Consider the following 12,062-nt stretch of genomic DNA (forward strand, 5'->3'; position numbering starts at 1 on the left):
TCATGAGCCCATGGTGGCCAGAAATTATTTTTCTTCCATAATGATTAGCTCACCCCTTGCAATTAAGATGGAATTAATAATTATGTTCGGTCTCAAAAGCTGCGTCATTACCTCTCTGCAGGTACTTTGAGTCTGAGGGCTCAGGTGAGGGGGGAAGGTTTAACACTAGGGGGGTGCAAGCCAGGGGTATGCTGAGAACACGGTGGCTTCTCACAGATTTTTATAACCAAGAGAAACAAGAGAAGGGGCAAAGGGACAGGAAAAGGAAGAATAAGTGACCAGGAGATACTGACTTTTAAATCCAAGAAAACTACCCTGTGTTTCTAAGTTATCTATTTACTCGGACAGGCCTGTTTTCCTAAAAGGAAAGAAAGATGAAATGACTGAGGAAAGACAATTATGCTCTCCATGTGTTATCTCAGCATTTGTCCCAACACCACCAGGAAGTAGATGTTATTATTCCCACTTAAAAGACAAAGAAACTGAGGTTTGAGAATGTGAAATAATCTGCCTAATGTCATATAGTGAGATGGTAGAAGAACCATGATTCCAACCCAGTCTTTCTGACTCTAGCATAGACCTTATTTTCTATACACAGGCTGATGACTAAAGAAAAAAAAAATCCTGAAACCTCTATTTGGACTGTTTCTATCCCTCAAACCCCTACGTGACCTCAGTTCTCATGAGTGCCTCCCCCAAACCCCCAAGCCAGGACACCCATGGATTCCTACAAGCAAGCCCGGCTTTGACAAACTACTCAGGTACCAGAACAGGGCCTTTCAAAATGACTGTGCTGCATAATTTTCTCTGCCTCTCTTGTTTCACTTTAGCAAAGGGGGAGGTTTGCAAGCACGAGGATCCTTCTTGTCCATTACTCTTGGCAACCACATTAATCTTTGAACTCATCACCATCTACTCAAGAGCAATAACATGATGTTCAGAGATATTCAGTGACTGATGGCAAAGTCACTAAACCTCTCAATTTCCTGATGTATTTTTTTCTTTCCTTTCACCCTGTCCTTTTCATGTTAAAAGAAAAAGCTTTGTTGTTCAGAGGACTTCCCCAAAATAGCAAGAAGTTATGCTTTAGGGAAATCCAGGCAGGGATTAAAAGAAGTTGCTCTTTTCTGGTATCCTTTGTTGTGCTCTGTTCCTACACCCCCACTGCACCTTCACTAGTTCCTGTCTCTCCTACCCACTCTTTGATCATTATCCACGATCATTATTCAGTTTAAAGTGAGCCAAATTTAAGAGCATTTGTCTCCCGTTCCTTCCCTTCCATCTTATTGCATCTTCTTTTGGCAAGCACGTACCGAGCATCTACTATGTGCCAGGCTCTGTGCCAGCAGCTGGTCCTCATTTCATTTCTGAGAATCACAATACCTTCCAAAGGGATCTCCTGCCTTAATTTTCTCCGTAAATCAATCCATCTACTACATCCTGCTGCCAATCAATCTGTCTAAACTCTGCTTTTTTGAACAGTACTCTCCACACATTTACCCACAGGATTAAGTCCCTACTTATTAGCTCTCTTCTGTCTGCCCTCTAGATGCCTTTTAGACTTTTTCCTTCCTCCACATACATTGTGAAGTCTAGTGTGTGCTATTCATTTGCTCTCCAGCATGCTGTGTGCATTTCCACAGCTCTTTGAATTTCGAAATCCCACTCCACTTCCCACAATAATAAATGTTCTGGAGCAAACTCCATCCCTGAGGTGGCAGAAAATGCTGACCAACCAATAGGTTCTAGCTAAGGAGGAGAACCAACCTAACACTCATCCCTAAGAGAAGTCTGTCCCAGATTTAGGGATAAGAAGCAGTGCTAACCACGTCTGTCTAGAGAGGTCTAACTACCTAAGCAACCTCAAGCCCCAGACCCAAAGTATGGCTGGGAGATGAGTTGCCTTGGCAACCTTGCTTAAATCCTGGGACAAGAATTCCAATCAACTCATTCTTCCATTCACTCTGTCAGTCAACAAGATAGTTTTTGAGCATCACCTATGGCTAGCCATTGTGATGAGTGCTGAGGGAACGACAGTGAGTAGAGAAACAGGTTCCTGCCCTCATGGAACTTTCAGCCCAGTAGAAAGGACACATTAAACACATCACCAAGTGCAAGGACTACATAAAATAATAAAAATGTGGAATAGGTGTTGATGAGAAGAGAAATAAAAGTGCTATGATGCAGCAGAGTGGGTTATAGTACGGGAGATAGGAGGTGCTACCAGTCAAAGAAGGTCTCTCTGAAGTGGAGACATTTAAGCTGAAATCCAAAAGATGAAAAGAAGCCAGACACTCAAAGTGATATTCCAGGTTTTTAAACAGCAAGTGCACAGGTTCAAAACACACACACACACACACACACACACACACACTTCTCAAGGCCAATGCAGGCTTGGGGTCTTCATTTGTCCACTGGGGATGTGGCAGCCATCCCTTTCTATCATATCCAAAACAGTTTCTCTTTTAAGTACACAAATAGATAAGCCTTTTGGTTTGTGGATCTCTCAAATGATTTAAATCCCACCTACATATTTTTTTCTACTTTTCTCTGCTACCAAGGCTATTTATTTCCAACTCAAATTTGCATAATATTTCTAGAATCCAATGTAGCACTCTAGTGATACTCATCACTCTGTATATCGAAAATCACTCTTTGTTGCTTTTTAAAGCTGGTATATCACCTCTTAAAAAAACTAGAAGTTGATTTCCATACCTCGTTGATTAACTGGATCTTTAGCTACGTAGGCAACATAGTCTGTAGTATCCTATAAAAAAGGGAAAATGCATTTAAAAACCAATGAATTGTACTGTTGAAAGAGAAGAGTGCATTTAGGACATGATATTGAGGCAAGGACTTAAACATGAATGTTTTTATTTAAAGAGAAAAGGAAAGCACTGTAAAAAGGAACATAAACAAATATACACTGTATAGTTTAACAATTATAGAGTCCACATTCTCTGCTCCTTGGGGAAAGAAATTGAAGACTAGAAATTTAGAGGCAGACTGTGTCATTAAGAAAAACAGAGAATGCAGATAGGGAATAAATTAGGCCACATTCTTTAAAAATGGCCATGGACTATGACTCTCTCCTGTGTTGAAAATTGAAATGTCAGGGATTATGCCATCACAAAGGTGTCATAAACTAGAATGTGGCATCCTGATTTCCCTGTTGTTCAGATAGATACCATGTATATCAGAAAATAAGTTGACTAGAGAGACACGTTGGGTTTTGTGGTTATTAGCTTGCTTGGGTGTCGAGTAAGTTAACTCAAAAAAACAATAAATCAAAAATACAAGGCCTTTATTTGATCAATATATAGGAACGAAAAGCCATTTGTAAAAAAAAGAGAACCCATGAAGAACTTAAGTTCAAAAAGAGATGTGCTGCTGACTTTGTGAAAACAAACAAAATGCCACTTGGTAATTCCAGCCTTTATTGAAAACATTAAGCTGATGAATGATAAGATTTTAATAATTAAAGATGCTTTTTGTTATCTCAGGTCACAGGAAAAAAAACACAGACACATACAGCGCCATTTGCAGATTAGAAGTACGACTGTCTAGAGGGAAGATGCAATCAACCAGCAGGAAATAAAAGCCCATGTTTGTGATACCCTCAAGGACAATCTTAATAACCCACAGTGAATCATACCGGAAGCATATCTCAGGGTCAGCATAACTTGTCTTGGGTTATTTTAAAAAGAATAACATACACTTAAGTAAATTTCTCTCGCACAAAAAGAAAAAAGGTTTGAAATATCTTTTAAACAAATAAGGCCGTATCTATGGGCTTTGTTTTATATTCAATTTAGAAAAAAAGTCACTACTGCTAGGGACTTTGCCACTCTTACTGAAGTTGAAGAGGTGCCATGCTGCCTGGCATATGGGATGTTGGGAAAGAGGCCACGGGACCTCCCCAGACCTGCTTCCTCACCTTCAAAACAGTCTCCAACATCCTTATAGTTCCAAAATTCTATAAATGTAGATATTTGGGACAATATACAAACTGCTAAAAGTAAAGCACCAATAGCAGGGGAAAATATTTTTAAATGTATTTCACTTTTGACATACAATGCATTTTTACATGGAGAAAGCATATATAGCTATAGAAGCATTACCAACAACTGTCTTCAGGGCTGATAGGAGGAAGACACATAAATGGTTTTTGACAAGAAAGTAAAGATGAGGGTGAGCAAAGGCCAGGGGGTGAGGAAGAATATTCATTATTTTGGAAATTTTGGAGGCAATCTGGTAAAAAGAAGATTGCTATGTTGGCCCAGAGAGACTTTGAACTCAGCTTCTCACCCTCTGCAACCAGTTAGCTGTGAAGCTGGAAATTGTCTTAGTGGGTATCCTAAAACAAGATGAGGATGTGTTGGTGACAGTGGTAATAGCTACTACCTCTTGTGACTGGGTGGCATGTGATGTGCCACCACTTGACACACATCATTTCACTTCATTCTAGGGATTCCTCATTTACATCCCAGGACCCTGAAGCTTAGAGCTGTTACATCAGTCAAATCTTCAAGACTCCAACGCCTGGCACTACACCATACTTCCTCCCCAACCTGAGGGTCAAACTTCACTGAGACAATTTCTAATGCCAATGTTTAAGGTGGCTCCAGATTTCTATTTTAAATTTGAAAATTCTCCACCTGCAGAGAGAACAGGGGTCCCACTCAATTCAGGAGGTCCAAACTTTCCCACAGGGGCTATAAATTCTTTACCATTTGTTTTTGGTAGGAGCAGTGCTTTGGTGAGCTGAAAGAACTAAAGGCACGTGAACACAGTACGAAAAGAAATAAGATTCTGGAGAACAATATAGAAATCACACAGGGCAGGTCTAGGGTATATGAGGATTTGCACACCAACCCTAAAATGATGGCAACTCTTGAAACTTAAAAAAGAAAAATTTATGGCAAACACCAATAATTATTTTTCACACTACACTTACAGAGCACTACTTTAAATCTCCTAAGTATTTGAGTTCCTCTATGCATTACCAAGCTATAATGGGTTAGGAAGGAAAGAGACAACGCTTGCGTTTTTCAGCCTGGATTTAGTTGACCCTCTCTGCTACCCAAACTTTGGTGTCAATCTTGAAGCCAGACTACAAAAGGCTGCATGGATTGGAATCCAGATCTACTACTGGGCTCATGAAGCAGCTACTACTAGGCACCATACACTCTGCATGCCCATGTTTGCTAGTGAATCCACAATTAGGCATCTGTGGAGTTTTCTTAGGGAAAAGGAGGAGCTCTTAAAATTTGGTTTACTTTTAATTCGTGGCATCATGGAACTAACATAGTCATTTGAAAATAACTACATCCAAGGCTAAAGAGCAAGGAAGTAGTGAAGCCTAAGGGAAAATTGAGTATCCATTAATAAAAGAAAAAAAAACCACAATGATTTGAAACTAAAGGCTGCTTTTCTTTCATATGCTTCAAAGACGTTCTGAAGGCAGTTTGTTTGGTTTTGACATGCTTAAATACTTTGAGTTACTGGTAGCCAATGTGAAGACAAGTAATTATTGAAGTATTTTTAAGAATAGGCTAATTTAAATAGAATTTAGCTATATATTTTACACTCAAGAAACTTACACCAACACCAGAGTGCAGTAACTTGCTTAAATGTTTTAGATGTCAGTAAATGAAGCAATGATTACACACAGTGACTTCAGAATTCTATTTCCTTTTAGGATACACAATTACTTTTTTTCCCTTTTAAATATTTAGCATAGAGTTCAAGACAAATCAAAACTTTGCAGCTATACCAGCTGACAGATTTAGTGCTTACCGCCCTCCATACCTCTCTTGGGTTTCTGAGTTATGTGTTCTATAATTTATGACCCTAAATTTTATTCCTCAGTTAGAAGTAAGAAGCTAAATGTAGGAGGTAGAAAAAAAATCAACCGTTAAACTGGATTTTACTGCCTCATTTTTGAAGGATATAATCCTTAATTATTAATATAATTAATATAATCTTTATTAATACTTTGCAGAAAAGAAGGTAATACATTCTGGGTAAGAAAAAGGTCTGTGTATGTTCCCCAAAGGTTTCCTTGATGTTACTGAAGTTTAAGCATTATGGAAGTGGTACTCTGCCCTCTTGTAACCTTCCATATGTTTATAGGTACAAGACAAAGACCCATAATGTCACAGAGGAGAAAAATTGTCCTTCTGTCCCCTCAGTTTAAATAGATTTGCTTCTTGCTCACTCATAGGCTCCCTAGCTTCAGTGCCCCTCTCCTTCTGCCCTAGTCCAGGAATGTTGCACAAAGTAGCCTTGAAAAGAGAGTCTTGCACAATTTGTGGGAAATAAGCACCATGTGGTCTCCTGGTAGACAGAAACTGCAAGTTCTCTCTCCCCAGCTGAGGGTTCCTTCCATGAGTTTCTGCAACCCTGGTTGCTCATTCTAGATTAGACTTAGTCGCCTTAGTTGATATACCAAGTCCAGTTGATTAGTAGAGTTCTGCCTGGAACTCTGTGTTGAGAGGAGTTCTAGGGGAGGACTGGCAGCACATGTATGACATGCTTGCTTTCTATGGCCTAGATGTTATCAACAAGAAGCTTATCAGATGACAGCTCCATGGCTAATAACACCATGGAGTACTATTAGCTCATCTACTAATCCAAATATTTTTAAATTCAGTGACAGGAATTATTTTGCCCAAACTAAATTTTTGATTACCTGCTACATGTAGCGATTCACAAATGACAGTACATTTGGAAAAGACATGTAGTGACTAATATGCTTTACATGGAAGTTCTTTTAACTTTTACAAATAGACTTTTTATGAACTATACTTACAGGATCCCCTCCAGAGGCAAATGAAATAGACTGCATATGATGATTTGCGATAATCTGAAAAACATAAAGTAAACATGGATGCTGCTATAAATTATTATTCCTAGGTGTATATATAGTTTAACAGTAATAGACACACATTTGTTTTGTTTTTGCCTGCTCAACATCCCTTTGGAAACCACCCCCATCCACATTCTATAATAATCTCATTTAATCCATGAGGTTCAGGTGGGACTGACATGTCTATCTCACTGCCCCTCCTTGCCCAGGTGGACACATGATCCAGGTTTAGCTAATGAGAAAATACCATCTCTCTGGATAGAGCAGAGCCAATTAGTATCTTTTAGGAGGAACTAAAATGGATAATAACAGAAAAAAAATCTCTCTCTGCCATTAAAGATCACATAAGCCCAAAGCTTCTGGGGGCCATCTTTTGCTGCCACGTGGGAAGTCTGCTAGAAAATGAAGCTTTCCCTCTAAAGAAAATCAGAGCTGAGAGCTAAAAATAGAACAGAAAGTCTGGTGGTAACATTTGTTTCATCACTTTAACCAACACATTTCACCCTCTCCCTTTATATATTTTTTTCTATTTATTTATTTTGCGTAAGTCAGTTTCAATTTGGTTTCAGTCATTCACCACCAAAAGTATTCTGACTAATGCACTGACATTAAGATTTCCAATATGACGTAAGAATAGTCAAGTGAACTGTCTCTTCCACTTGAGATTCTAGGATTACTTGTTTGGAAACCATAGCATAAAGACCAATTCCAGAGATGTATTTGTCATACCGTTTTAAAGTTTCATTAAAATACCCATTATGCACCTATTGACTAATCCTCTTTTCAGAAATGTGTGACAATCTACTAAACTGCTCATATAAGATGACCAAGCAATTATGCTCTTAGATATATATCCAGCAGAACTGTGTAAATATGTGCAACAAAAGATATTCTCAAGAAAGATAATAACTGCCTTGCTCACAATGGCCCTAAATTGGAAACAATCCCAATGATGACTATTTTGACACCCAGTGGCATACTACATAGCAACAACCTGTTTGTTGAGTGTAAGAAGCCAAGCACAAAGAATATATATGCATGGTTTAATTTATATAAATTTTAAAAACAGGAAATTATTTTATTGTATTTGAAGTTAAGATAGTGGTTACTTCTGGGGCACAAAAAGAGAAAGCAAGTGTTTTCTGGGTTGCAGCAAATGGTATTTTTTGATATGGGTAGCAGTTATATAACTATATTCATTCCGTGATAATTAACCAAGCTACACACTTACTATTTGTGTACTTTTCTATATTTGTATTTCAGTAAAACAAAATCAATATACAAAGACCAATGTCATTCTCATATATCAACAATAGCCAATTAGACACCGTATTGGGGGTGGTACATTTTATAAGTATAAAACTAGTAAGAATCATGCAATGGTTTTTGGAAAACTTCAATGAAGGGCATAAATAAGACCTGAACAAGTAGAAAGATATGTATCACCTTTATGGATGAGAAAACAGTATTATAAAGATGTCAATTCTCCCCCAAATTAATCTACAAATTCCATGCGATTCCAATAAAAACATTACCAATGTCATTCGTGGAACTTTTCAAGCTGCTTCTAAAATTCATATGGAAGAATAAATGTGCAAAGAGAGCTAAAGAAATTTTTAAAAGAATACTTAAAATTTCTTTTATCAAATAGCAAGACATATTATAAAGGCATATTCAAGATGCTTCTACAATTCATATAGAAGAATAAATGTGTAAGAAGAGCTAAGGTAATTTTTTAAAGAACAGAGTCAAGATTTGCCTTATCAGATAGCAAGACATTATAAAACTATAGAAATTCATAAGAACACAAAGTTTAAAAACAGATTCATGTATTCATGGACTTAGTCTATGATAAATGTGGCACCAAGTGGCAGGAAAAAAAAAGGACAGGTGATTAAATTAGTGGGGTTGGCTGATGTAGATACTATATGGAAGATATAAATAAATCCTGTTCTCATTTATATAAATGTTTGCCTCATAAAAGACCTACAAAAACATTAGAAGGTAGATAAAAGATTATATCTCTGATTTTTGAAGTAGGAAAATCCATCTTAATAGTCAGAAAAAACAGACATACAGAAAAAATTCAAATGTGATTACATAAAAACTAATTTTAAAACTTTTGTATAAGACTCCTCAAAGAGGACAAACATTCTAGATGTCTGTAGGAATAGCTAGAATTTTAAAAAAAAAGGGCAAACAACAACAGGCACGGAGAATATATTTGTAACATGAAAAACAAACCATTCATATACAGTTTATCAGGAATTCCTAGTAATCAATAAGAAAAAGAAACCCAAAATAAGACCAGTTAATTCACAGAAGGAATACAAATATTTGGTAAACATACTGAAAGATTAATCAATCTCCAAGAAATCAAAGCTATGGAACATAGAACAAGATACTATAAAATTGATAAAATCATTAAAGTTCAATAAAACCGTGCAGGCGTGGGTATTCTCAAACTGCTGGCTAAAGCTTAAATTTGTACAGCAACTTTGGAGAGCAATTTATTCAAACTGAAGTATGCATACCCTACGATTCAACCTTTCCACTACTAGGTATTTATTCTAGAAAAACACTGGCACATGCGGCTGTTCCTTTACACACAGTTTATAATATCAAAAAACTAGAAATTATTTGTTCATGGTTAGGTCAACTATAGTATATTTACACAAATGAAATTATGTATCTATTAAATATATATATGTATTGAGCTTTTTTTTTAAGTAGAAGACATTACATAAAATATGTTTAAAAAAAACCCACAAAATAGTATTTTGGCACGAGTACATAAAGATCCATGTAAATGGAAACAAAAATATTTAAAGAATACAAACCAAACTGATAATAATGGGAAGTTACTTCCTGGGAAAAGAAATGAGACCAAATATTTCTTCACTATAACTTAAAAAAAAAGATAATATGCCTGTTATTTGTCAATTTAACATTTTTTTAAATGACGTAAATAAAAGAGTAGAATGAATTGCTTCTTAATATGCTGATCTGCGGTTGCGGATATTGTTTGGTTCTAGGTCATTACCGCACAGATAAAAGGTAATTAATTAGAACCTTGGAGCAGATGCGAGCGCCTGGGGAAGGAGGGAGGAGGGGAGGAGCGACGTAAGGTATTTTCCAGTTTATAGCATCATAAGCAGCAATACAGTTAAGTAATGCAGGGACTAAGTTATGCTTTTGCAAGAACAGTGTCTAGGTTTAAAGTTCGAATCGATGGAAACGTAGCCCACCGAGCCACGCTGACGTTCCCCGACAAACATCAAGCGCCGCCCGCCATAGAGGCCCGCCAAGCCAGAGGCGGTGCTTGAGGGACACGCATGCGCGTAGGGTTACGCAAGCGCGCAGCGTTTGCGCAAGCGCAAAACCGCGCCGCGGCGTAGCTCGTATCTTGCTGAAAACGCTTTCCGAGAGAGGTTGAGCAGTTTGCACAATGTCGGAAATGGCTGAGCTGTCCGAGCTGTATGAAGAGAGCAGTGACCTGCAGATGGATGTGATGCCTGGCGAGGGTGACCTTCCGCAGATGGAGGTAGGCAGCGGGAGCCGAGACCCACCCCTGCGTCCCTCCCGCAACGGGGCCCCGCCGCAGCTCGAGGAGGAAGGCCCAATGGAGGAGGAGGCGGCCCAGCCAATGGCGGCGCCGGCGGGGAAACGGGGCCTCGCTAACGGGCCCAACCCCGGGGGGCAGCCGGGCCCAGACTTCGAGAGCGAGGACGAGGGCGAGGAATTTGATGACTGGGAGGACGACTACGACTATCCGGAAGAGGAGCAGCTGAGTGGTGCCGGCTACAGAGTATCAGCGGCCCTTGAAGAAGCCAACAAGATGTTTCTGAGAACATCCAGAGCAAGAGAAGCAGCCCTGGATGGCGGGTTTCAGATGCATTACGAGAAGACCCCGTTTGATCAGTTAGCTTTTATCGAAGAGCTTTTCTCACTTATGGTCGTCAATCGTCTGACCGAAGAACTCGGCTGTGATGAAATTATTGATAGAGAGTAGTTGAATGCTGTTAAAAGAGGAGGAAACTACTTGAGGAGAGACCCAACTTTCCACTATCTTTTGGGTTCATTCCAAATAGTCCTGTGCCAGTGAAAAACTTGGTCTTCAAAAAGAGTTTTTGTTTTTCAGAATAGAAGACAATAGGACAGTGACTGCACAGTTGTGAAAAAGGAAGAGGATCATTGAAGAAAAAGCATCTTAGGACTGTTGCAATCTGTTCTCAAGAATGTCCTGAAACATCTATGGCTTCGTCTTTGTTATTGATCCAGATTATTTTCCTTAATTTGGGGAAAATGTATTTGTTTCGCTGTAAAGGTGGTTTTGCAAGAGTAAGTCATGACCAAGACAAGCTACCAATACAAGAGCCTACTGACACTAGTTAATGAGAAAAAAATATATCCGAATAGGACACAAGATATCTTTAAGTTGTTTGGACTGAAAGCCTGTTAAGAAAACTGAAAATTCCACTTTGTGATCTACTCAAGCACTAGTTAGCAAAGGCTAAGTTTTCAGTGTAAGATAAATTGAGTATTCTTCATTATTCCAAAAGGATGAGTAAACTCAAAAATTTGTATTACATGTGTTATATCTTAAAATGTGTTTCCAGAAGCATCTGAAATTTTGTACATGTTTCTTGATCATTTATAAAGATACTGTGATCTATAATTCGAGAAAATCCATTGTCATGACTTTTTCAAAGTCAAAAATTAAGACATCCCGAAAGGTTCCAATCTGCACATTAAAATGTATGTGAAAGTACAAAGAAAACAATTTCTCACACCTTGTATACTAGAGAAATTTTGTTTTGCTCGCTCTGTTTCTCATTTAACTTGACAGGTGAAAGACTTTAGTTGAACTTCATATTGTAAGAACTGTTAGTGAAAATTGTCAACTAAAAGGAAGGCCCTATATCTAAAAAGACTATGAACGATTATGCTGTCAACTTTTAAGAGTTTTAAACCTGCCCAGAAATTCCCCTCAGTATCTGAAGTTTCCCTCTGTCTCCTCCTCTAATTAATCTTGTTATTCGTTATGCACCAGCATTGGAGATAATAAAATTTCTTCTTCTGTGTAATTTGTTTGGCTAATAGTATTGCATATACACTTTCTCCATATACTACTTTTTATTGTATGTATTGCAACCACTTTATGATTTAAACTTAACCGGTATTTATAAGG

General features: G+C 38.1%; 2 protein-coding genes across 2 annotated transcripts in view; one reads left to right on the forward strand and one right to left on the reverse strand.

Annotated features, from left to right (window-relative positions):
* The window catches only part of SHC4 (SHC adaptor protein 4), a 114,758-nt gene that overhangs the window by 29,105 nt on the left and 73,591 nt on the right, over window positions 1-12,062 (reverse strand). The window contains exons 5-6 of the mRNA XM_045528692.1: window positions 6,815-6,868; window positions 2,716-2,767 (exon numbers count right to left, since the gene is read on the reverse strand). Coding sequence (XP_045384648.1) covers window positions 2,716-2,767; window positions 6,815-6,868 — 106 coding nt within the window. The remainder of the gene's footprint in view (window positions 1-2,715; window positions 2,768-6,814; window positions 6,869-12,062) is intronic.
* Window positions 10,227-11,958, forward strand: EID1 (EP300 interacting inhibitor of differentiation 1). The gene has a single exon (XM_045528708.1). It carries the CDS (start codon window positions 10,320-10,322, stop codon window positions 10,881-10,883), a length of 564 nt encoding a protein of 187 aa, XP_045384664.1. The 5' UTR covers window positions 10,227-10,319; the 3' UTR covers window positions 10,884-11,958.

The sequence above is a fragment of the Lemur catta genome, chromosome 1, assembly GCF_020740605.2.
Source record: "Lemur catta isolate mLemCat1 chromosome 1, mLemCat1.pri, whole genome shotgun sequence".
Lineage (NCBI taxonomy): Eukaryota > Metazoa > Chordata > Mammalia > Primates > Lemuridae > Lemur > Lemur catta.

Coding starts and splice junctions, on each gene's coding strand:
- EID1 (XM_045528708.1), top strand. CDS start 10,320: ATGTCGGAAATGGCTGAGCTGTCCGAGCTGTATGAAGAGAGCAGTGAC.